This window comes from Larimichthys crocea, chromosome XVI, assembly GCF_000972845.2.
Source record: "Larimichthys crocea isolate SSNF chromosome XVI, L_crocea_2.0, whole genome shotgun sequence".
Taxonomy (NCBI): Eukaryota; Metazoa; Chordata; class Actinopteri; family Sciaenidae; genus Larimichthys; species Larimichthys crocea.
In genome coordinates, this window is record NC_040026.1 from 7070942 (window position 1) to 7097885 (window position 26944).

Below are 26944 nucleotides of genomic sequence, written 5' to 3' on the forward strand. Positions count from 1 at the left end.
TATATAGCCAATCTGCCCTGAACTGCACATGTATGTCCCAGCCTGACAATACTGAGTCATGTTGATAGCACCACCTACTGCGAACAGGAAGTAACCCTTGTGTAGCAACCACCTGTTTATCACTGTTTGCAGCTTTAATTGCTATTAATTTTTTTTTAATCTATTTTTTTTACCTCTAGAACTTTGATCTTGCCAGGCATGCTGTTTTCTGTGGTAGTGTCCAGGCAGTGCCTAAAAGCCCGGTTGTCTAGCAGGCCCTGCAACAGGCTGTCTTGCAGCAGACAAGCCCTCTCCTTCTCCACGGTCTGTTCAAGCTCAGATCGAAGGTTTCCGTTGAGCTCCAGGCCACAGAGCAGTGAAAGCAATCGCACCAGGCCAGGCTCAGAAAGCTCTGGGGTGGGAAGAGGGCCATCTGACTCCCCTTGTAGCCCAGGGATAGAGAGCTTGACACCATGAGGGGCCAACTTTTGCTGCAGTCTATAGATTAAACCTAGATGGAGAGAGGCAGATTAAATAGAAAAAAACAAACACAAAGATTTCTCCTTTCATGCCCTCCAGCTGCTCGTCTGCACTGTGATTTACGGAGTTTCCTGATGGACAGTAAAGTAAACTACTGTACTGCTGTTAGATAATGTTAGCTTAGTTTGTTAGCTGGGCTGCCTGGACTGCACCACTGACCAACTGATTGAGGGATGACCCACTCTTGGACCACAGCCGCCCCATGGTAATGCATGCAGTAATACTGGGCTGTTTAAATAATCCACACCCACCAGCAATCAGAATAAAGTCCCTCCATGGCCACACTAAAATACACTATTAAAACATTACAATGCTGGAACTAAACTAATTATTAAACCACCAAAAGGTGTCGATTAGATATCTGCTTTAAATAGCTTCAAATATGTTCTAAAATGAATGCAGTTAACTGAGGTAATGGAACAGCTACAAACACTATGTATACAAACTTGTATCACATTTGTTGTACCTTTGCAAAGCCTCAGCTGCTCTGCAAGTTTCTCATTGGCTATCAGGCATTCTGTCTCTACATAGGGAACAAACAAAAACTCCTCCAGTGTGGGGGGACTCTGCTGCTGTTGCCGACGAGGGGCCACAGTGGCATGCAGGCCGCAGATCTGAACTCCACCAGCAACAATGTTGTCAAGGCAATGGTTTAGGTGGACTTCAATGGCTATGGAATAAGAAAGAAAAGTTTGATAATCAGATTCAATATTTTAAAAACATCTTTAAGCTAGCATTAGCTATAAATAGCTGAATATAACAAACAAGTGTGACAGTGTAGATTCATGTGCAGGTACAGATTATTAAAAATGAACTTTGAATGCATGAGAACACACACCTTGCTTTCCATTAGTGTGGGTGTAGACCTTCTCTAAATGAGCAGCTGGATCAATACACACTGAGCGTATCCTGGTTGGCAAACGCAGGCTACGCCCTGATAGCCCTACAACAATCATCTGCAGCATGGTGTCCAAAAAGGTTATCCAGTTGCCTGTCCACTGAAGTGTCCCGGTGTCTCCTGGAAACAACCAATCACATGTCACCAAAAATGATACATGCCCAACAGCAGGCTATTGTCAAGGTTAATGTGATTTGGCTCACACCATATAGTAGATTACACATTCAAAAACCTTACAGACAGACACCACATTTGTAAGGAACATGTATTTGTGGGATGAGCAGCAGAGTATATACTATCTTCTCTGACAATGCCAAACAGCTCTTCTTTGCTGTTGACTCTTGTTTGGTGGACTGGATGATTGAAGGATAAAGAAATAAGACATAATGGCAATTTAACAATTAATTTATTTAACAAACAGGAGCTTCAGTAGCATGTGGAAGAACAGCCTGGTCACACACTGCTGTGGGATGGCATCCCATTCTTCAACCAGCATGGTGGTCAGCCATTGTGGTTGTGTTTGTCACTCTAGTACGAACAGCATGCCCAAGCTGATCCTATAAGTGTTCAATGGGGTTGAGGTCAGGACTGCTGGTAGGCCATTCTATCCTCTCAGACACTACCTCCACTTCTGGACCCCGTTCTGTGGGGGCAAGCGCTGTCATCTTGGAGGATGGAGTTTGGTCCCAGACAGTAGAGAAATGGGATTGCCACTAGTTGCAGAACTACATCTCGATATCTCTCTGCACTGACATGCCTCCAATGATGACAAGCCTCCTTTTTCCAGTCAGGGAGATGCCGCCCCACAGCATCACACTGCCTCCACTAAACGATGTTACTGTAGTGGTGCAGCAGTCAGCAAAGCGTTCTCTGCGTCTCTACACGCTGACCCTACGTTCCAAGTGCTGTAGGCAGAATCTTGACTCCTTGCTGAACATGAACATAATTTATAACAACATAATTTATGGGTGCAACCTACATACTCAGCTCTGCTGCTCATCCCACAATCCCAGAAATGTGTAAATAATCAGGCTTTCCAATGGCATAAGATATATTGCCAAGAAGCATTGTTACAACAAAGAAATAATCTAACAAACATACATTTTCATACTTCTTGTGTGTAGTTCATATCTATCCATCCATCCATCCATCCATCCATCCATACATCCATACATCCATAGATAGATAGATAGATAGATAGATCTTATGGCATGTTTTCTGAAGACTGCTCTCAACCTTCAACTGGCAACGTGCCCATGGGCAAACTTCAAGAGAGGTTCAAAAGCAGCACACAGACAAACACACATCAATGTTACCTGCATTGCTGGACTCTAAGAGGCCTTGGAAGGTCTTCCCATAGTCATAGCCACGCAGTCGGAGCTCCTTGTAGATCTCATTTGCTGTAAGCTTCATTTTGGGGTCACCACTGTTTTTGGCAGGTCGCTGATTTATTTGACTGTGGAATGAATTCAGGGCTGCATCTTCCAGAATGCTCACCTTACCTAACAGAATATACAGCACAAGAGCAGAAGGCAGAGAAATGTGGAAGTAGAACTACAAAGGACACATTTTTATTGTCTCTGTTGTTGTTTTCTTTATTTATAATATTTTAATGTATAACGATATTTGGCACTAAAATGTTTGATTGCACTGTCAAACACTGTATTTACTACCTACCACTGGCAGCCAGGTTTCCATTCTCTGAAACCTCAAACTTGTTGGTGGCAGGCATGAGACGCACCTCCAACTGGACAGAGCCTGAGAGGAACAGAAAGGTAAAGAGAGACAGACAAAGAGGGGCAGTCAGATGAACACTGAATTCGAAGTCAAGCAGCTCCACAGTCCATCATAGTTCATCTCCAGACCCCCACCCCGTGTTCACAACCATGCTGTGTTGCCCTCACCGGTCTTTGGTAGGATGGTGGCCCTATGGATGGTCACATCTTCAAAGGTTACAGGGGTGGCATCCATGACAACCCCCAGATTTCTAACCAAGGTACGCCAGGCCAGGACCAGGTAACCCGTTGCCGGGTAGAGGACACGCCCATCAATGCAGTGTCCAATCAGGTAGTAGTCGGTCGATTCTGGATTTATGTCTGTGGTTTGTCAAAGAGGATTTTCTTAATATGACACAAGAGCCACTTTTAAAGTCATATATTATTATTGGTATTTCTTACCAATGTTATAGACAGTGGCAGAATTGGATGCTCCTGATCCAGAAAGAAAATCCTCTGCCTTGGGCACATCCCAGGTCTGAGCATGGTCCCATTGCACCAAGGGGGAGATCAGGGGGGTACCAACTGGCACAGGGTACTCCACTTCTGGGCAGAGGTTGTTAATATCCACATTGATGCTGAAGAGAAGCATTAAAAATAATTAGCTAGTTTGAACATTAACAATCTGAAACTGCTTTCAAGTGTTTCAAGATTGTTCAAAGAGAAGTGGACAGCATCATTCACTGCAAAGCCCATCCACAACAACAGCCAGTGAGGCATTTACTGACCCATTCATGTAGATTTTGCCAACGTTTGAGAGGAAGAACTCAAGGTTGTTGATGTGGCCTCTTTTCATTAAGGGAAGAATGGAACAAGTGTGCTTCAAGCTGCGCTTTAGGATGGCCTGTGCAGAAAACATTTATGAAAAATCAACTTTTTAAACCACAGTAGCCTTGGGAGAATAAAATACAATCAAATAAGCAACATTAATATAGGCAGTGTAAAATGACGAGTGATTACACATAACACAAAGCAAATGACAGCATCAAATTGATGTACCATTTGAAATTACACAGTACAGTTCTTTACTGTTTAAGCCACATTTATTGTTTAAGAGTTTACTTATAGTGTACTGCAAGATTTAAGTTATTCATCAATGTTGGCATAATTGTTTTTATGTTTAGTCAGCTATATTATAAGACTACACACATGGAATCATGCTTCATAAAACACTCACACACTACTTTAAGGTAGGAGTGCTTTAGTCTTATTTCGAGCAGAATTCCTAGGAGAGATTCTGACACGCTTGATAAATATGAGCTCAGATGTTAACAAAATTTGATAGGATGAGCTGTACATTGGCTATATAGTGCCCACTAATTTATTTTAGCATTTAATAAAACTTTGTATAATCAAAAACTCTTGGCAGACACATCAGAAGAGGAGAGAGTTTATATCTGATAAGAGTGTGGCAAAATGACTCGATAGCACCTCTAACAAAAGTTCAATAAAGCAGCCCTTGTGTTACGTTTCACAAATTTTGGAAGGCTCAACCCAGGTGCTATGTGCAAGGGTGCGTACAACACTTCTTGGCAGCTTTAATGGCTGTGACTGTGTCCCAATGGACACCTGATTCTAAGGTATGGACACAGTCACAGCCATGCAATACACATAGTTTACCCTCCTCCTTGTCCCACCTTTCCAGTTGATGTAAGACTCTAAGCAGCTAGTCAAGGGCTCAAATAAAGCATAATTAATGATGGACTGTATGTGTGAAAAGTGTAGCACACATCATTCACATTGTGCTTTGACATAGACGTGGCAGATAGAGCAAGCAGAGTTGCAAAGTACAGTAGCCAGAATATGCTAATGTGGAGAGAGTAGATGATCATATGAACATGCTGAGCGTACCTGCAACAAAGCATGAGGTGCTATCTCCACCACCACAGCGTTTTCAGGTACCAGACTGAGAGCCTCCTGGAACAGCACAGGGCTCACCAGATTGTTGACATGATAGTCAGCTGAGCTGTACAGAGCCAGAGGAGAGTCCCATTCACACTGAGGGATGCTAGTGCTCACCCAGCGGGATGAACGCTGTTGTGGCTCCTTGATCACCTACACATAAGATAACATTTTTCATTTATTTAATTAAAAAACAATAAATAGGTCAATGTTATGCATGATATATATAGGAAAACATACCAAAGATTTTGCATGAAATGGTGCATTTTATATATTCTACACCAAGTGCAAGTTGGATTTTATTTCCAATTATTTCTAGCTGTACCTGGAACAGCAGTGGTCAGAGCTTCACTGTTGCATACTGTAGAAACACATCAGAGCTACATACCTTCTTCAGAGCAGCCAACAGGGTTGGAGCTATAGAGGCCATGTAGTGGGAGTGGAAAGCGACGCCAGCGCTGCGCACCTCCTTTGCAAACACTCCCTGCTCTTTCAGCTCCTGCACAAATTTACTAATTGCTTCCTAATGGAACACACAAACACACACCTATTAAGACACATCCTGCAACTGTGAAAAACTAGATTGGTAAAGATTGGTTGGGGCGGCAGTAGCTCAGTCCACAGGGACTTGGCTTGGGAACCGGAGGGTGGCCGGTTCAAGTCCCACATGGACAAAAAATATGGAAGGTGGACTGGTAGCTGGAGAGGTGCCAGTTCACCTCCTGGGCACTGCCGAGGTGCCCTTGAGCAAGGCACCGACCCCACCCAAACTGCTCGCTGGGCGCTGGTCTGGCTGGCTGCCCATCACTCCACCATCTATGTCTATGCCCTTGTACTGCACGTGTGTGTGTGTCCGGGTTAAAATGCATGTAAAAAATAAAATAGAGTGAAAAAAGAATTTCCCCACCGAGGGATTAATAAAGTATATCATCTTCTTCTTCTTCTTCTTAAAAGCCAGTGTAACTATGCCAATGTTTGCAATCGCGCTCGTACAACCTGACATTATATTATTGCTAAATATAAAATATAAATTGCATATTTACAAAATCAACACCCATACAAGTGAGCAAATAGAAATTAGAAATTTCCACAAATGTAAAGCAGGTTCAGTGTTGTCAGAGTGTAACATTTAGGTTCTCTGTGCATTTCAATGTTCATAAAAGACATCTGATTGACCTGAGGACCGGAGACGGTGACAGTGTCTTCAGCGTTATGGCAGGCTGGGACCACTCCCTGAGGACATTGAGCCAGACACTCCTCCCAGGTCAATCCTGGAACACAGATAGCAAGCGCAACAATAAAACATGCAAAAATTAATAACTAAAAACAGACAACAAAAGAACTCAGAGTTGTAAAACATTGTTTATGTGTAACAGACACTCAGTAGTTTGCTATATAGTAAGCAGTTAAATCAGATTTTGGTCTCTTGTGTATTATCATTATTTCCCAATATGATAGATAAGTGTCAAGTCACATCAAATGCAACACATTGCATTGTGGGATTGTTAGCAAAATGTAGTGTCCTTGGCTGTGCAGTGAGCCTCCTCAATAGATCACTTATTTTTTGTGGCACTAAGTGGCACTACTCCTTTAAGGATAAGGCTCATGATTTCAGAAAAAAAGGTATAGATTAAAATTAGGACATGAATACATGATTTGGAAGCGTTTTTGTAAAAAGAAGAAAAGGAAAAGAGTGAAAAGCAAAACTTAGCTAGTAATTATGCATCGCACTCCATGTTAGAAAGTAAAAATGTCTTTTTTTTTAAATAAAAATAAACTTGCAATCAGTTCTAAGATTGTTTTCATGAAAACCCAGATCAATCTCTCTATCTATCAAAAAACAAACAAACAAACAAACAAAAAAAAAGGGTTACATGACCATTTCCAGTCATGAACAGGTTCAAATTTCTCTGAGGTTGAATTAATTTTTAACAATTAAACCCTTCCTCAGCACATTTTACACTTAATTAATTCTATCTAGACATTGTGCTTATTTCATGAGACCTGCTGTTTAATGCGGTAAAGAATTACTTCTCTCTCCCTACCAACTGCTGCCATGCCTCCTGGAGGAAGATTGGCCTCCTTGATGCAGCGGCCTCTCCAATAGGCAGCAAGGATGACCTCACTGTGGCTGAGGGAGCCATCAGCATAGCCACAGGCCAGCTCACCCACTGAGTGTCCTACGATGCCATCAGGCTGCAGACCCAGCTTAGTGAGCAGATCGATCTCCGCTATCTGTAACAAGGTTAGGCACAGGACACATATGAGCTGGTGCTTTAATCATTTGTGCTTCCGAGAATTTAGGGGGAAAAGGAACTAAACTCCTTCCTGTTCTCTACCTGTATAGCAGCAAGGCCAACAAAGGCATGAACGGTGTCTTCAAAAGTGGCGTCGTCTGCCTCCATGAGTAGGGAAGACACAACCAAGCCAGTGTCCTTCAGGGCTGCATCTGACCGCAAGATGGATTTTCTGAAGTCTGGCAGCTGCATGAGAGTGCGGCCCATACCTGCCCACTGTGTTCCCATACCTGTTATATACATTCACGCACATTAATCTAATGATACGTCAGTCAGTGAAAATGCACATCGAAGGAGATGTAAATCTATCAACAGTCCCATTCCACAGCTCAACATTCATTGTTTGAGTAGGCAGTATCTGTAATGGGGTCCAAGCATTGTGAGGTTTCCACCTTTAATTAATGATTTGTGTCAATGTTAAATATCTTTAAAAATGAACATGCACATTACATTACTCATTTAAATGTAATGTGTTGGTACACAGAAATGATAAATTCACATTGTCACTCGTGGTATGCATTTCATTTTGGTCTCATTGGTCCAGATTTCTGCTTCCCCCAATACAATGAAAGTAAGTGGAACTGTATTTGTGTTATTCACAGCATTGAAACATGACATTTAAAAAAAAAAAAAAAAAAAAAACATATCTTGCATCTGAAATCCATTGTATTATGTTTTTTTTATTTGTTAGATGACTCACCTGAACAGATGTACCAAAGTGGCCTGCCAGTGAAATGCACCGGCTGCACTTCAATGACATCACTTTGAGAGTCAATCAAAGTGTAGCCTCTGTAGGGCATGCTGGCAGTTGGAACCCCTGACACTTCATTCAGCAAAGAGAGGAAGCTGTCATCTACAGTGTGTTCCTTCCCTTTTTGGAGCATGGCCTTCACCGCAGCCTCTGTACGGCCACAGGCCTGAAGCACCCTGGGGACTGTTCTAGGCAGTGCAGTTTCATGAGCCGATTTTTTGGCTGGACGAAGGATCACATGAACATTTGAACCTCCAAATCCAAAGGAGTTGATACCCACAATGCCACCTTGAACAGGAATAGGCCGGTCAACTACTTGAACCCGACCATCGGTGAGGGCAGGAATGTCAGGGTTAGGATTGTTGAAGTGCAGGTTTGGAGCCCAGACTCCTCTCTCCAAAGAAAGCAACACCTGTGTTTGGATGAGATGAGGAGTTGAATTTTAGTATCAAGTCTCCCTCTTTCGCTGATGTAGTGAGAAATACACCCAGTGACACAGTTATGGCCTGAAAATATCAAATACTAATTTTTGAATAGCAAATGAAATACGTAAAGAAAAAGCATGTTGTGGTTTTAATCTTCAGGCCAGGCAATAACATGAGTGCTCTCACACTCACCTTTGCCAGGGCAGCCAGACCAGAGGCTGGCTCTGGATGACCCATGTTAGACTTAGTGGAGCCAATAAGCAGAGGCTCTCGTTTTGATTGACAGAACACATTAACAATGCCATTCACTTCCTGTGGGTCACCAACCTGCATGTAGGGAGCAGAGATGACACAGAGACATTCCTGGTAAGTGACATTACATGAATGAGCTTCAACTTTAAGTCTGAGGCAAAGACCAAGATTGAATGTTACTGATTGTTTACACTGACCTTAGTACCAGTGCCGTGGGCTTCAACATACTCCACTTGCTCAGGAGATATATTCGCCTCCTGGTAGAGAGAATGAACCAGCCTCTGCTGCATCTCACCTGAAGGAAATGTTACACCTGAGGAACCAAGAGGAGTGTGTGAGGACACCATTAAGACCTTACCATAAGAATGTGAACATCTAAATTACTTTCAGTAGGGTTCATTTTGGGTCATGGACAGCAGGCACTTCAGTCACAAAGGCTATTAGTGTGATGTGGTAAGAAAAAACTGAAAAGCAGCTCTTCCTCAGGTCATCAGACTTTCAGCAAGAACAGTCCGTCAACAATTACCTAAATATTAAGTAATATTAAGTCTACAGAGATTTGAAAAAATGTTTTGAGACTGCCTTTTGCATCATTCGTTTTTCTGATTCTTGTAACCTTTTGTATGTTCACTGTAGAGTTGTCACGATACCAAAATGAGTAACCACGATACTATACCAGACAAAGTATCGCGGTTCCGGGTATTATCGCGATACTGCGGCCTTTTTTTATTATTATTATTTTTATAAACTGCAATGTATTTGTACAAGTTAGTTTGAAACAACGACGTTTGTTTTTTAAGCAAAATTAGTGTTGCCACTGACGAAGACGCCACGGCAGACTCGCTGCTCGGGCCTGGTGCTTCTGCCATGGTGAGTGTGTTGTCTCGTGTCTGGGCGAGACAGAACTTTAGCTTGTGTGGAAACAGCCTATCATATCCCTGGACGTCACCAGTAACAGGCAAACAGCCAATCATTCAGAAGCTGTGTAGTTCGGTTGCGGTTCCACGTTGGTTTGTTTACAAAGGAGTAGCGTGCAGTGAGAAGCCGGGAGGAGAGCAGAGGCGGCCGCTATGTAGCGGAGACTGGCACCGGTAATATAGTAATCCACGGTAGGACCGTCATGTAAAATTTGTAGTATAGTAGCGACGGTTATGATTTGGCACCGCAGGGTACCGGGTATACCGTGGGTATCGTGCAACTCTAGTTCACTGCTATCTGCTGTGGAATCTTTCCAGTTGATGCAGTGCTCATAGCATGAGTTAAAGCTTGCAGGATATTGGTGTGCCTCCTCACCCTGCTCTTTGTATCCATCTGTGTTATTTCCAGCATTGACCACTGTGGCATAGACCCTTTTAGCCACCGACCGCTTGGTCAACAGTACTGCCATTGCTGCCTCAGAACGGCAGTATCCATTTCCTGTCCAATGAAAAAAAAAATATATGTATACACAAACACATAAATACAGAGTGCGTGGAAAAGTGTGAATAATACTGAATACACAGTTAAAATAATATGACTGTAGGAAAACACTGAAGATGAAGAAATGTTAAGCTTTAACATAAAAAGGTGTGTGATGAGAAACACCACTGCTTAGAATAGATAAATAAATCCTGATGCACATTACAAGCTTTATTAAGAGTGGATGTTCAATATTTCAGGAGACTTAAAGCACAGCAACATTGTCCTTATAGTGCCGAAAAGAAATGGTGAGAGATGGTAAAGAGATTAAAGAAAACTAAGGAGAGAGAGACTAACGTAACAAATGTCTGAGTACCCTGCAAATTTCTTTTACCTGATGAGTCAAAGGATTTGCAGGTCCCCTGAGGACTGAGCATGCCCAGTTTCATGAACTGCACTGAGGTGTTTGGCTTGAGTAGCAGGTTGACTCCCCCCACCAGAGCAGCATCACAGTGGCCCTGGCGAATGGCATGAAAAGCGTTTTCTAAAGCGAGCAAGCTGGAGGAGCAGGCTGTGTCGATAGCAGTGCTAGGGCCTAGAGTAGAGTAGAGAAGAGTAGAGGAGAGGAGAGCAAATTAGAGCTAAAAATCACATCTGAGAAAATGTTACCCAAGAATACTGTAACCATTTCAAATTTTGAATGCCCTCAGGTTGACTAAATTACATTTATTTAAAACTAGAACAGCAACAGTAAAATGTTTAGATTTTATTTCAAACTGCATCCAGCTGTGTTTGAAAATACACATAGTGATGGACAGTCACGGTAATGTTAGCAAAAAATTTTGTGGAATGTTGGCTATGAGTAAGGACTTAATGTACAAAGTTCTACAAAAGTGAGACAGACTCATTACATTTACATTTATTAAGGTACAGTGCAATAAGAAGCATTTAGTGCAGCATTAAGTGCTGTGACAATTCTTCAAATGAATGATTTGTCATGTCCAGTTGTTGGTAGTGCTAGGAGAGAAGGTATTCTCTGAAGAGCTGGGTCTTCAAGAGTTTTTTTTTTTTTTTCTTCGAAAGGTAGAGAGGGAGGCCCCTGCTCTGGTAGGAACTGGTTGTGCGTTCAATGACCGGGAACAACAGATGAGAAGAGTTTGGATTGCCTTGAACGAGCAGGTGGGAGAGCCAGGCATCGCGCATTGGAGGAGCGCAACGGTTGTGAGGTAACATATGCGTGTACAAGGGCGTTCAAGTAGGTGAGTTCATGACCAGTGAGTCACGCCCATTTAAAGTTCCTGTAGTTTCACCAAAAAGGCCAAATGTTATCAAATGCAGGATCTGTCAGACCAGATTATTCTAACACGTTGGAAGTGTACAGTGTGTTAAAGAGTTACAGAGAGACAGATGTGTAAAAAAGGCCAAAACGTCAATTACAGGACAACAATGTGAAATATAAAAAATAATCTAAATAACTACTAAATATAGTGATGACTGAAATCCTCTTTCAAAAAGAGGACTCCAGGAAAACCTTATAGTGGCTTACGCTGTAGAAAAGCTGAGCTGAAAGATATGCAGCCACATGGTGGCAGCATTGATCCAGATGTGCACTGGCCACAGCATTCACTTGTATTACATTACATTGCATTTAGCAGACGCTTTTATCCAAAGCGACTTACAGAGGAGGACATAAGCTGACAAAGGTGTAAAGGAGCACAGAGTAGTTGTTAGTTTTGTTAGTTTTGTTAGGCAGGGAAGCATTCTCGAAACAGAAAGGTTTTTACAAGTTTTTTAAAGGTCGAAAGGGATGTTGCTGTTCTAGTAGCCGTTGGTAGGTCATTCCACCATTTGGGGACAACCACAGAGAAGAGTTTAGAGTGACCTCGCTTTGCGAGAGGCGAGGGTACAACTAGACGGTTTGTATGAGCGGAGCATAGCGCCCTGGTTGCACTTGTACCATTGTTTGGCTCACTATCCATTGAGTGACAGCAGCAGTGTTTCCCAGAATTGCAAATAAGGAAAATTCAACATGACATATTCTTAAATCAATATAAAGCTGCACCAACCGGTACACTGCTGCTGATATTGATGAAGAGCCATTTTAAAAGCTAAGGTAGTTTCTGAAGTGTTCATTTAACGGGAATGGGATTAAATGCATTTCTGCAGGATTAATCAATGCTTGATTTTCAGCTTGGTTAAGACCACTATTACACCATTACAGACAGGATTAGGTCACTTCTGGGCAATAAAACAGCAAACTAAAAAACAACTGACTGGTAAAATGCCAGTTGTGAAATCAATAATGTCCCTAGAACTTTATAGACCTCTCAAGATTCCTTCCTGCCCCTTGTGAAGTTGCTAGAGTGGAAACACGGCTTTAAATATGATTCACTGCTGTGGCGTTATCAAACCAGCATCAAATTAACAGCCAGAGAATCAAAGCATATATTGGAGTTGGTTTTGTGTGCATACCGCTGAAGTCAAAGAAGTAGGAAAGTCTATTGGCCAACATGCCCCGCTGGCAGCCGGTCATGCTGTAGCCCAGGAGCTCCTCTGGATCTCTGCTGAACGCCTCGCCAGCCTCTGCGCCACTCACCCCGATGTAGACGCCTGTCTTACTGCCACGCATCGTGGCTGGGTTCAGCCCTGCATCACAACATTTAATTTCTCTTAAACCATTCACTCAGTATAACATTGGGTATTGTGACAACATTTAAAAAAAACTGTCACACAGCTAACATTTACTGTGTTTCATTCACACCATTTACCCACTTTACTCATGTTACTGCAGTGCTGAGGCTTTTCACCTAGATTCACCTTTTCACCTAGATTCCTCACCTCCATCTATGATAGCCTCGTAGGCGATCTCCAGCATGAGACGGAGCTGGGGGTCCATGGTGTTGGCTTGTTTAGGGTGGACTCCAAAAAAGGCTGCATCAAAGTGGCTGATGTCTTTCAGTTTACCATTCCTCTTTGGTAGACCATACAGACCTAGCAAAAAAAAAATGTAGTGAAAGGTATTTTTTTTATATATTTATATATCTTATTGCTTCATCTGTTTCCATTTCTATTCTCACTGTTCTCCCAAAATGCCTGATATGTGGTCTCAGCAGCATCGGCTGGCCCAGTCCAACCCTTTCAGCACATGAATGTGAGCTTAAGATGGTTGGCAGGCATTGAGGGATGAGTAACTGCAAGCAAGAGAGGGTGAACCGATATGATATATCTTATAGATATATCTGATATCGTATAACCTATAATAATATATAGATTAATAATATATAAATATATATAATATATAGATATATATATATATAATAATATATATATATATCTATATATATATAGTAGTATATACGTCTGGCACTGGTGTGGATCAAAGTGATATGTTCAGATAAGTCATCCTTCTACGGTTTCTCACCATGGACAAGTCTATGCGTGGAATACATGAATGGCTGATAGCTGGACCTTTAACAGTTAAGGACCAGTGTTTATTATATTATTGGCATCTCCTTAGAGGAAGGATCACTGCAAATCAATACAAGCTTAAAATTAATCATATGCCATCATCACATCTCAACTCAAATGAACAACTATTAAATATTTTGGACTGACCTGTTAGACATCACTCCCCACCACCATCATTAACACCACATTAAGGAATATTATTTGGAAAATGGTGGTCCATTCAGCCAGCAGAGTTCCAAAGAATTGTAGAATTAAATAAAACGTCCATTCAAGCTGTTTTGGCAGCACATGGTGGTGGACAAAATATAATTTTCCAAAAATATATATATCGTCGTCACTCACTTTTAGCTATAGCATCCACAAGTTACACAAGATGCCGTGAAGTCTGACGTCAGTCAAGTTTCATTCCATATATTCAAGGTTTCATTCAATATATTCAGACTACATTCAATATATTCAAGGTTTCATTCAATATATTCAGACGTGACAAAACAGCTGACAATGCAGACAACCAACTGAACTCATGGTGATTCTCTCATAAAACAAAACCAAATAGTTGTTCTCTACTTTGCTACATAACTACATAAAAAAAATACTCTCCTGGTCTGCATCATTAACAGTTCTCTCTCAAATCAAACATATAGATAAGTGGAAGTATCCTGCAAATTAATTTTAAAAAATATATAAAAAAAGAAAAAAAAGTGGGTCCTAATCTACATTAGCGGGTGCTACTTGATGAGTGTCTGCAGTAAATGAAAATGAAAAGAACTCCAAACTTAGCCTCTACCACCTGTGAGTAAAAACTCTACATTGGCAAACAAAATAAATGAGCAACTAGCTCTTGCTTAAATAGGCCTATTTCCCTACAACAAATAAGGTGATTTGTTTTGTGTCAACTCTGCACACTGGTAGCAGCATGACAACATAATTATATTGCAAATGTTTGATTGGCCCTCGCTATACACTATCACTATGGTTACACTTATTGAGCAAGAAGAGAATTCCAAACCTAGAGATGTTTGTGCTAACTGCAAAGGGTGTATGGCAGTACATAGTTCAACGTGAAAAATTAAGAATGCAGTGGATGTATAGTTAAAAGAAAATTTACTGATAAATGGTGCTTTACAGATAAAGGGGGTAAAAAAGATCAGTCTTTAGCATTTGCCACAGACACTCAACAAGTAGGACCCGCTCCTTTGTGGTCTGAATTGATTGTATTGTTCCATTAATTACATTGTTTTTTAATGACATTGTATTTTATGCTGTTGTTACAGATAGACCAAAAAGGTCATTTTGGACCTTGTTCATGTCACTGAAAGTTCTCATCCAAGAATCCTGGAGCTGCTTTTAGTGTTTGTAAGACATTAGTCTTTATTACATTTAATATAGGGCAATGTTAGAGTATTTTAAATTTTAATTACTAATCAATCAAACCTGTCATTCTGTCACACTGAGAACAGAAATGCATTTATCACACTGACCAATCACTATAATCCATTTATGGTGGGGGTCTCACCTGGTGTCCATCGCCTGTTGTCCTCAGTCACCATGTCCACACCATTGATGAGGTTATCCCAGAATTCCTCCAGGTTGTTAGACTCAGGCAAACGGCCCGATATTCCTGCTATAACTATTTCATCCATGCTGAAATACAGTAAACGGAAAGAAATAAAAGTTGTCAGTTCTTAATTTACCTAATTAAAATTTCTGTTTCACCAAAGCAGATAATTTCCTCTCTTGTTCTGACACATTTCAATTATCAAAACAAATGCCATATTTCTAACTAATGCATGAGCATGTGAGAGTCCTACAGGACTTGAACTTTGCAATTTGAGGTCATTTAAATAATTTGAGAAATGTGACGCTACCACTACTTGCTGAAGTCTATGGAATAAGGCAAGCTTTAACTAGCAGCTATAGCTTCTTTCTGGTATACGTCTTTTTGTAGGATCAATGTTTACTGAAAAAGAAACCCACACAATGACATTTTAATCATAGCAAATGTTTACATGATTCTGATTGGAATACTATTTTATCTTTTCAATTTTTAATAATTTGAAGAGATTCCTAGAAATAGAATTTGAATTTCTGGTTGCATGTGTGGCTTTCTATTCACATACTACTGGCAGTAGTGTATGCATTCACTGATATATTGTAGAAATAATACAGTCCAAATGGGAAAACAAAAGCCAAACAGCAAGACATAAAATGTGAAATTTCAAAAAGGTCCCTGCGGTAGTAAACTGTTAATGCAGACTGCCAGGTTTGGACATGACAAATCTTTCCAAGTATGCATAAAGACATGACTAAGCACATCCATGTACACACTTTAGAGATGATCAGCATAACGTCTGAGCCTTCCTGGTCTGGCAAAGAGAATTGCATGATGTTTCCTGTTGCTGACTGTCTCCTCACATATTGTCATATTCTCACACATGTACCAGTAATAGCAATTGTTGATATCACTAGTTGCAATGCATGGAATAATGTCTAAAACTTAATTCTCACCAATTAAAAAGAGTTAATTATTGATATCAACAATTCAATTCAATAGTGGAACGGTCAATTGTTAATATCAGTAATTCAATTACTAGTGGCAATGTTCAATGCTGATATCTGCAGTTGTTCTTACATCACAGATATTCTGAATTACTAACATTAAAAAAGCAAAGCAGAATAGTACAATTAACCAATTAATACCCATCATGCTCTGTGGCATGTATACTGGTATCAATGCAAACACTGACTAAGTGACATCTGCATTTAGATCTATTACATAAGTAAATAGGGTCGGTCAACAACACACACATGATGCTGATATGTAAGGAAAAACAGAAAGAGCAACTATTCCTGTCAGTGCATGTCAATGCATAATGTGATCATACTACATTATAGTAGGGTTACAGTGCATTAAATCATTACAAGATGAATGCATGCATTGGACAGCCACAGGCACTGGTGTGGATAAAAGTGATATGTTCAGATAAGTCATCCTTCTACAGGTTCTCAACAAGTGGACAAGTCTATGCGTGGAATACATGAATGGCTGATAGCTGGACCTTTACAGTTAAGGGATCCAGTGTTCTCTTATATTATTGGCATCTCCTTAGAGGAAGGATCACTGCAAATCAATACAAGCTTAAAATTAATCATATGCCATCATCACATCTCAACTCAAATGAACAACTATTAAATATTTTGGACTGACCTGTTAGACATCACTCCCCACCACCATCATTAACACCACATTAAGGAATATTATTTGGAAAATGGTGGTCCATTCAGCCAGCAGAGTTCCAAAGAATTGTAGAATTAAAGAAAACGTCCATTCAAGCTGTTTTGGCAGCACATGGTGGTGGACAAAATATAATTTCCAAAAATTTAAAGTCATTAGACATGCTGATAACATGTCATCACAGATATTGGGGCATTGTCAAACACTCCCTACCATCAGGACAGAGTGTTTAATCAAAGGATAAAGATGACTGAGCAAAATACTCTACATTTCCATCAAGGAGATAAGTGGACCCAAACAACTGATGGAGCAAATACATTTCTCTTGGAGAATAAATCAACTTCAGCACCTATAGTACTTGAATGGCACTGATACTATACCATTTAAAATTTTGAGCAAAGCTCAACAACAAAAAGTATACAAATACTATTTTTAACACTACAGCACTTTTATTCTTTAACTGTATATTAATTGTATTTTAATTTGACTGTATTTATTTATGTACCTGTTATGTTTTGTTTCTATGGCTTTGTTGTAAAGCACTTTGGGTACCATCTGGCTATTGTAAAAGGCTATATAAATAAACTTGATTTGATTTGAAACAGGTTAGTTTCACAACTCGGGGTAGTGTCATCAAACAAACAAATACAAGCCATGATAATCAGACAGCCCAGGCAAAAGCAGGATGATCACAGTATAACAGGCTGCCCTGGCCCTTTATGTGGCTCAGTAGCTGAAAGGATTTGGATTTGGGCTTCAGGTTACACCGGGCTGGGATTAGACCTAATGTAGGACCTTCAGTACAATATCTGGCCTTACCTGACCCAGATCACACGGTAACACCCTGCACATGACTGCAGGTTTAAGGAGACAATATGCTAGCCGCATGCTGGGCTAGTCAGCATGTATACTGTACAATTACTCAGCACTTTGCCCCACCATAGCCTCATGCTGCACTAAACATTGTTTTCTATAGTTACCCTGATTACATTCTGGATATGAGACTGTCTAGTCTACTGTCTACTTCCTGTACTTTTTTGTCACACACTTACGGTGTCTCTGCAAGGACAAAACTCTTTGAAAACACATACTTCAAATCATGCTCCACCATGCTCTCACACAAATGACCCCACACATTTTAACAACACTGAATGTATTGCGGTAAGGTGTTTATCATGGTTCATCTGCACCAGTGCAGCATATGACAGCAGGACTACAACATCATCAGTAACAGAGCACTGCTTCATACTGCACAGTGAGCAACGCAGCATGCACTACAGCTCCACTTGGATTAGCTAGTTTTGGATAGCAGTTTACTTTAAACAGCAGCACCCGAATCTGAGATGGAGTCAAATGTACTGTGTAAACAGTACACATGTAAACACTGTGTGATAATTCATTTACTGGAATATAACTTCTTGAAATCTGTTTGGGTAAAGATGCAGCATTATTGATTCAGCTGGGCTATAATTTATTATAACTGGATTCTGGTATTTATGACAGTTTTCATCCGTGAAGGTGAAGCAGAGGTGTCCTAATAACCTGCGCAGTAATGTGAGACAAATGTTATTTTATTTTTTGCAATTTAAACTAGGATTCTACTCCATAACATGATGCAGAACATTTTGACAATAATGAATACTGGAAGGACTGGAGGATGATTTTTCATTTGGGCTTCTGATCGACCAACATCGGCGTTCTCCACGAAGAGCAAACAGCGAAACATTTCCAAAATTCATGGAAATATACAATCTGAATGTACGAGTTAACTAGCTAAATACTGATGAAATATGTCACATCATGGTTCATTTAAATGAGTATTGTTTTTTTTTAGTGGCGTAGTTTTGTTGTCTCCATTCAACAAAAAAGTGACACACAGTAACGAACACTGCAGATAATAACCGTTAGAAAACTTACCTGTGTTGTCAAGACTAGTTTTGATGTGCCTGGAAAATAACGAAATCGGACCACTTGGAGAAATGTTTAATTTTCGTTCGCTATCCTGTGATGGTCCAAGGAGCTGTTACTCTTATTGTATCCACGGGGAGGAATGTCTGTCTCTGTCGTTTCCTTGTCAATAAGCTTGACGTTAGCCTTCGGGCTCCTTTGACTCTTTTTTTCTCCGGTGAATTTAAATGTCTCACATTCTGCCTGGACACGCCACATGGGCTGACAGCTTGGCTTGGCCGCGCAGTCCAATGAGAAAAGAGGCAGGGCTCTCGGCTCCAGTCAGTGATGGAGTAATTCGTTGAACGCCCCCATAGTCACCGAGAGAAAAAAACAAAATGTGGAGACGGGGTTACTGCAGTTCAAACGGATTCTTTTCTCTGGCCCTGGTGTTGCTCCGCCCCGCTGGACGAGCAGCCAGCAGGCGACTGTATTATTAGACAAATAGATATTAGAAAATAATATCAAGTGTTAATGTGCCTTAAAGATAAGCCATGTGTAGGAAATTGCGCTTTCGGCTCAGGTTAATGAACGGAACCCTTGAGGTAGTATACCTCACCTAGTTGCAGCACCTAACTACATGGATAGAGGTTGGGTGTCAAATGCCTATCAACATCATACCATAATAAACTGTTGGAACTTCTGGTAGTCAAAACTGAGGTTGGCAAATGTTAACATGCTCATAAGTCATAACGTGATGTTTAGCTGGTATAATACGGAGCATTTTAGTTTAGTATGTTAGCAGAACTAACATTTGCTAATTGGCACTTAACACGAAGTTAAACTGAGGTTGATGAACAATAGTTTAGTTTATGACTTTAGCAAGGTCTATTATTATTTATTTGTGCCCTTTTCTTAATTTCATTTCCACAGTATCCAGTGTAACTGATGCCAAACACACAGTTATGGTTATGGTGTACAGTAAAACTATCTGCGATTCTACTGAAACTCCTTGTCCTCTGCCCATTGTTTCCCTATGAACCTTCATGTCTCGTTTAACGGTCCATTTCTTCACATTTATCATGAACCGGCGTCGGCACACACGGAGACGTTTCAGCATTCTGCTTGACATGTAAATTGACCAATAACAGGGCGGAGATGTGAGGCTTCAGCCAATGACAAAGTCTAGGAGGAGGGAGGGTGCTGTTGGGAGATAGGATGATTAAAAGGCGGGGCCTAAACGATGACGTAGCCAGGAATACTCGTCTGACTTCTTGGGGTTACTAAAGTTCATAATTTTAGATAGCATGATGTTCGACAAAAGGTCCTACTGACCCTGAAGACAGTGATAACACCTTTTAAACACACAGTGACTCTGGTCATGAAAGGAACACACTGATGGACACAGTAGAGAAATTCATTTCATAGTCTGTATTGTTTACTATAAATGATTCTTATAACCGGTGAAGTTTTATAGAATGTTGTTTAATGACCTATGTTGCTAAATGAACATTACAATCATAGTCCATGTACAGAATCACAGAACTGGATTGTGCTTTTCATTAATTAGATTTCTGTGACATCAGATTGTTTTATCAGTGAAGGTGATGACATCATAAAACAACAACAAAAAATAAAATAAAACAAAAAACACCATAAATATATACATATACATTTCATGGTTAGTGCTTTAACCATGAACCATCAAGACCCACTAATTTTGGTCAAGACCCCATTTACAAATGTATTTGTAACATTAGCTGCTTTTCTGCTGTCATATTTCCATGTGAGCAGGTGATTTCAATCAATGAACACAGACAATTTGACTAACTAAATTTAAAAAAGGTGAGTTCACAACAAATATTTGTTTTTACATTGAGCACACAAATATAATCAATTATTATGGAGGATTCTACACAATAAAGCCTATAGATCTGTTTTTACTGTAGTCCTGTCGTAGTTTCTTTAACTGCTCAGACATGTGAGCTCTGATGTTAGAGGCAGCAGTAAAATGTAAAAATATGTTCTTACCTTGAGTTTTATAACAAAATGTAAGTAAGAATTTTGTGTTTTTGTATTTGAATTATTTCTTGATTTTCAGAGTATTTCTCTTGTGTTCCTAGTGTACTCAGGATGAATTGGTAGAAGCTATATACTGAAACAAAGATTCTGCTGGATTTAAAGGAGAAGCCCACTTCCATAAACTTGGGGAACTTACTAGAGATAGATTATGTACAAATCAAATCGAATCAAAAGAAGCTGAGATATCCAGACTTCAACTTCAGGCTCTTCTCATAATTATTTCTAAATTTGTGGCTGAGATAAACCTGATGACATAATCAGGGTTATTTTCTCACACTTGACAAAGCTCCTCCAGAGTCATAGGAGACTTTATACTACTGTTTTCATAGACTCGCTAGCACTCCCTGTGACCAGTATATTGACAGATTGCCCTATATGTATCAGTCTTTAACATTGTAATTTCTGATCTTGCTGATCCTGTCAGGGGCTCGAGATCTGCAGGTCTTGGTAGGGTTTGATGGTGTTGCAGATGGGTTCCTCTTCTGCTGGATCTCGGTTGGGGGCTGGCTATGGATAGGAACACTGATACCATGTACTATCATCTGGACTCCAGCACCACTGGATTCAGCTACCTCCTCCCTGCTCAGCTCACCTTCACCTTTAGGTGCATACAAAGACCGGCGATTTTAAAGCTGTTACAGGTGATACATACAAATTCTAAACACATTTCAACATTCTCTTTGTCTGTTTCCACACTGAAACTGTATAACAGTTTTTCCCTTCTCTCTGTCAAATAAGGAATGTATCTAATCTTTACTCATGCTGTTCAACATCTGTAGGCAACTCCTGACCCAGTCAGTCCAGTTATCATAAGTACACTGAAAACTTTTAGTTTGTCTTGTTTCATAATTATTAGATTGTGTGATGCTGATCACTGTGTTTTAGCCTGATCTGGCAGCTGTTCCCTGGAGAGCTGACAGAGACTGAAGTCACAAATTGGGAAACATCCCTCCTCCCACCACTGTATCGATTTTCATACTTGTTCGAGGGGTTATGTATCTGCCAAAAAAGGGATTTTTTTGTCTCTAACACAGAACACAATACACACTAGTTTGATGAATTAATGTACTGCTGACACTTATTAAATCCCTGTTCCCACAAGACTACACGTATGTAATGTCTTTCAGGATGGGTAAATAAAGGGCCTTTATGATTTTGTATAGCCAGGCTGAGACATGAGAAATAAGCAGCTGTTTAGAGCCCCACAGCTTATTAGCTTCCCAAAACATGCATGAAAAAGAAAGTCAACATGTCTACCCACCAGACTTATTAACCTCACAGATTCAAATGATCATACAAACCATGATTATTCTGATATGGTTACCTTCTGAGAACACAGATAGGCTGAGTCCGTGGTCCAGTATCTCCCACAGATTGTTTAACGACTGCAATGTTGACTCCTCCTCTGATGACAATTGAGACCTAGACAGACCCGAATGAGGCTGTGGCCCCACATTCGGGGAGCTCTGTGACTGGCTGAGAGGAGCACTGTCTTTGTTCTTGGAGCTCTAAAGAAGAGAATGAGTTAATTTTAAGATGTTTTATTTACTGGGTCTGTGAAAAGTCTTGAATCATCACAGATAGCTAAACATGAATTGAGAAATTAGAAATACATTTTCTATATACTTTTTGTATCTATCAAATAACATATAAGATACTTTTGAGTAGACTTTGCCCTACTTCAGTCGTGTCTGTGGTTCTGTGCACCTGGGACCAATGGTTGGCAGCCCCTTTTGTGGCAGGACCTTGGTTGTTGGTTCCAAGGAGGAGTTGTTCAGCAAAAGTGCAAGCACTCTGTCTTAGAGCGTACTGCAGCTCCTAGAAGAGCAAATACATTAGTACTTGGTGAATTACCCACTGTGGTCTCTGGAGGTAGCACAAAGAAGTACACAACACCAGGATTATTCATCCTCTTTCAGAAAAGAGCCACCAAGATATGAGAGAGAGAGAGAGAGAGAGAGAGAGAGAGAGAGAGAGAGAGAGAGAGACAGAGAGAGACACACAGAGAGAGACAGAGAGAGAGAGACAGACAGAGAGAGAGAGAGACACAGAGAGAGAGAGAGACACAGAGAGAGAGAGAGACACAGAGAGAGAGAGAGACACAGAGAGAGAGAGTTTTCTGTAAAGGGAGGTGTGACTACATCTTCATCCAATACCGTGCCTGACTAGGCATAATCCTGAAAGAGACAGACAGAGAGAGGGGAGGGATGGGGACTCCCCCAGCAGTCTAATCCTATAGCAGCATAACTAAGGGATGACCTGAGTCAGTCCTAACTATAAGCTCTATCAAAAAGTAAAGTCCTAAGTCCCAAAATGGTAGTTTGTTCCACAGAAGAGGAGCTTGATAGCTGAAAGCTCTGGCTCTCAATCTACTTTTGGAAACTATAGGAACCACAAGGAACCCAGCATCCTGAGAGCGTGTTCTAGAGGGATAGTAAGGTATTATGAGCTCTTTTAGATATGATGGTGCCTGACCATGAAGAGCTTTGTATGTAAGGAGAATAATTTTAAATTCTATTCTAGATTTAACAGGTAGCCAATGCAAGGAAGCCAATATGGGAGAGATGTGATCTCTGATCTTGGTTCCTGTCAGAACACGTGCAGCAGCATTCTGAATTAGCTGCAAAGTCCTAAGAGACTTTTTGGAGCAGCCTGATAACAAAGAGTTACAATAGTCCAGCCTTGAAGTAACAAATGCATGGACTAGTTTTTCTGCATCCGCTTGAGACACGACGTGTCTGCTTTTGGCGATGTTACGTAAGTGGAAGAATGCAGTCCTCGAAATTTGTTTTATGTGGACATTAAAGGACAAATCCTGATCAAAAACAACTCCTATGCATGGAGGATTCATCATTGACGTGAACAAACTGAGATTGATCTAAGAAATACAACTTAAACCAGCTTAGGGCGGTTCCTTTGATGCCAATTTGATGTTCCAGTCTCTGTAAAAGAATCTGATGGTCAATGGTGTCAAATGCGGCACTAAGATCTAACAGGACAAGTACAGAGATGAGTCCTTTGTCTGATGCCATTAGGAGGTCATTTGTAACTTTGACTAGTGCGGTCTCTGTGCTATGATGCACTCTAAATCCTGACTAAAAAACCTCAAATAAACTGTTCTTATGGAGAAAGTCACACAGCTGATTAGCTCCAGCTTTCTCAAGTATCTTAGACAGAAAGGGAAGGTTTGATATCGGTCCGTAATTGGCTAAAGCCTCTGGATCTAGATGTGAGCGTTTCTAAGAGGTTTAATTACAGCTACCTTAAAGGACTGTGGTACATATCCCGATAATAAAGACAGATTAATCATATTCAATAAAGAAGGGCTTACTAGAGGTAAAACATCCTTGAGCAGCCTGGTTGGGATGGAGTCTAAGAGACAGGTTGACGGCTTAGATGAAGAAATTACTGAAGTTATGTGATGACGGTCGATGGGAGAAAAACAGTCTAAATACATATCAGGTTTTACAGCTGTTTCAAAACTTGCTGTATCAGAATGCAGATCAATGCCTGTTGAGGGCAAGAGGTGATGGATTTTGTCTCTAATAGTTATAATTTTATCATTAAAGAAGCTCATGAAGTCATAACTACTTAGACCTAAGGGAATAGATGGTTCTGTAGAGCTGTGATTCTCTGTTAGTCTGGCTACAGTGCTGAAGAGAAACCTGGGGTTGTTCTTATTCTCCTCTATTAATGAAGAGTAGTAGGCTGCTCTGGCATTACGGAGAGCCTTCCTGTATGTTTTGAGATTATCTTGCCAGACTAGATGAGATTCTTCTAGTTTAGTGGCACGCCCTTTGTGTTCAGATTTACGTGACTCTTGCTTTAATTTACGAGTCTGCTGGTTATACCATAGTGCTAGCCTTCTTTGTTTAATTATCTTCTTTTTCAGAGGTGCAATAGAGTCTAGAGTTGTCTGTAATGAGCCTGTAGTACTGTCAACAAGATGATCTATTTGTGAGGGGCTAAAGGAAGCAGACAAGTCCTATTACATTGAGACATGGCATTGAATTCAGTGCTGAAGGAATCACTTCCTTAAACTTGGCTACAGCACTACCAGATAAACATCTGCTGTAGGAGTTTCTGCAAAAAGGCTTATAATCCAATAATATGAACTCAGAGGTTATTAAAAAATGGTCAGATAGAAGAGGATTCTGTGGAAAGACAATTAGATGATCGATTTCAATGCCATATGAAAGAACAAGATCAAGAGTGTGGTTCAGACAATGAGTCGGTTTATTTACACTCTGACAGAAGCCGATTGAATCTAATAAAGGGGTAAAACGCAGTACTAAGACTATCATTGTGGTTGTCCACATGAATATTAAAATCACCTACAATAATTACTTTTTCTGTTTTAAGGATCAAGCCTGATGCAAATTCTGCAAATTCAGATAAAAATTCAGAGTAAGGACCAGGAGCTTGATATACTGTAACAAATAGAATTGTCTGTAATGTTTTCCGGGTTGGGTGAGAGTAAGGCTAAGAACAAAACTTTCAAATGAATTATAATTTAGTTTAGGTTTAGGATTTATTAATAGACTTGAGTTAAATATGGCTCCAACTCAACCACCTCGACCAGTACTTCGAGGAATATGAGTATTACAAGGACCGGAAGGAGTGGATTCATTTAAGCTAACATATTCATCCTCCTGCAGCCAGGTTTCAGTGAGACAAAATAAATCAATATCATAGTCAGATATTAATTGATTGACTAAAACAGCTTTAGAGGACAAAGACCTGATATTCAAGAGTCCACATTTAATTCTCTTATTTTGGACTGTTGGAGATGTTGATTTAATTTTTATTAAGTTTTTATGATGAACTCCTCTTCTGTTTGTTTTATCTTTAAATAATGTAGGTGGACGGGGGACAGACACAGTCTCTATACTAAAGAACTGGGTGGGCAGCTGCTCTAATGGAGGCGCAGAGAAGCGTGTAAGACTGCAGCTCTGCTTCCTGGTCTCAACTCTGGGTTGTCACGGTTTTGGTCGACTAATAAACTTGGCCATGGTTCTAGATATGAGAGCTGCTCCATCCAAAGTGGGATGGATGCCGTCTCTCCTAATCAGACCAGGTTTTCCCCAGAAAGGTGTCTAATATCTATGAAGCCCACATCGTTTTCTGGACACCACCTCGACCATAGACATATATACATAGACGCCGCATTGAGCGGGTTGGTCGTTGGTCGCGATACGTCAACGGGTCCGCCATATTGGATAAGGCAGATCTGATAAATATTGAAATATTTAATTTAATTTAATATTTAATCTGTGTCTATAATAACCAGATCCTGAAATGTAGATGTGACATGAGGGTTTTCTGAATAAAGAGCACACACACACACACACACACACACACATACATATACACTATATATATATATATATTATTATATATATATATATATATATATCTATATATATATATATATATATTGTATATGTGGTGTTGTACACGTTAGTGTGCTCATCAGAAACCCCAGCACCTACATCAGGATGGGGGATATAGACACAGAAAATGTAAAATAATACAAATACACACAGTAACAGTGTTACACCACATTAGTAGCTGTAAACATTCAGCATTAGAAAAATACTACGTTGGGTTGGTGCTTAATAAGGAGTAAACATTTATAATCATCACTTTAAAAGTTACATACGTTGTTTTTGGTGCCTGTTTGTTTCCAGATATATTGTGTGTGTGTGAATGGGTGTTATAGAGCATTAACTTAAAGAACTTTGTAGAAAGGCGCTTTATGAAGTTCAGTCCATTTCCTTGTATTAGTTTACGGGCAGATCTGCCCGATCCAATATGGCGGCTCCGTTTACGTACGATTCAGCGCTCAATGCGGCGTCTATGTATATATGTCTATGACCTCGACAGCCAGCGATGGAATGATGACATGCGGCAGGGGTCCAGAGAAAACTACGGAGTCCGACATCGTTTTGGCGTATGCACACACCGATGAAACATTAATTTTAGTCACCTCCGATTGGCGTAACCGGGTGTCATTACCGCCGATGTGAATAACAATCTTACTGTATCTACACTT

The 26944-nt window shown here is 40.4% G+C and overlaps 2 protein-coding genes across 13 annotated transcripts in view; both read right to left on the reverse strand.

The window, feature by feature from the left end:
* fasn (fatty acid synthase) overlaps positions 1-19182 on the reverse strand; it is a 36254-nt gene extending 17072 nt beyond the window's left edge. Inside the window, exons 1-22 of one of the 2 annotated variants that reach the window (XM_010741011.3) lie at positions 18838-19182; positions 15202-15329; positions 13056-13208; positions 12690-12863; positions 10612-10812; positions 10113-10235; positions 9017-9132; positions 8760-8894; positions 8092-8554; positions 7434-7621; positions 7140-7329; positions 6271-6365; positions 5483-5617; positions 5044-5247; positions 3921-4036; positions 3595-3770; positions 3322-3513; positions 3095-3175; positions 2734-2919; positions 1358-1537; positions 986-1189; positions 174-490 (exon numbers count right to left, since the gene is read on the reverse strand). In XM_010741011.3, coding sequence (XP_010739313.1) covers positions 174-490; positions 986-1189; positions 1358-1537; positions 2734-2919; positions 3095-3175; positions 3322-3513; positions 3595-3770; positions 3921-4036; positions 5044-5247; positions 5483-5617; positions 6271-6365; positions 7140-7329; positions 7434-7621; positions 8092-8554; positions 8760-8894; positions 9017-9132; positions 10113-10235; positions 10612-10812; positions 12690-12863; positions 13056-13208; positions 15202-15328 — 3756 coding nt within the window. In that variant the 5' untranslated portion in view covers position 15329; positions 18838-19182. Of the gene's footprint in view, positions 1-173; positions 491-985; positions 1190-1357; positions 1538-2733; positions 2920-3094; positions 3176-3321; positions 3514-3594; positions 3771-3920; positions 4037-5043; positions 5248-5482; positions 5618-6270; positions 6366-7139; positions 7330-7433; positions 7622-8091; positions 8555-8759; positions 8895-9016; positions 9133-10112; positions 10236-10611; positions 10813-12689; positions 12864-13055; positions 13209-15201; positions 15330-18837 lie in introns of those variants that run through there. The other variant, XM_027289105.1, reaches the window with a different exon arrangement.
* A 1181-nt stretch (positions 19183-20363) lies between these two features.
* ccdc57 (coiled-coil domain containing 57) overlaps positions 20364-26944 on the reverse strand; it is a 32749-nt gene continuing 26168 nt past the window's right edge. For 10 of the 11 annotated variants that reach the window (XM_027289401.1, XM_027289403.1, XM_027289408.1 and 7 more), the window contains 3 exons: positions 22570-22707; positions 22214-22397; positions 20364-21487 (listed from right to left, as the gene is read on the reverse strand). In XM_027289401.1, coding sequence (XP_027145202.1) covers positions 21270-21487; positions 22214-22397; positions 22570-22707 — 540 coding nt within the window. In that variant the 3' untranslated portion in view covers positions 20364-21269. The remainder of the gene's footprint in view (positions 21488-22213; positions 22398-22569; positions 22708-26944) is intronic. The other variant, XM_027289405.1, reaches the window with a different exon arrangement.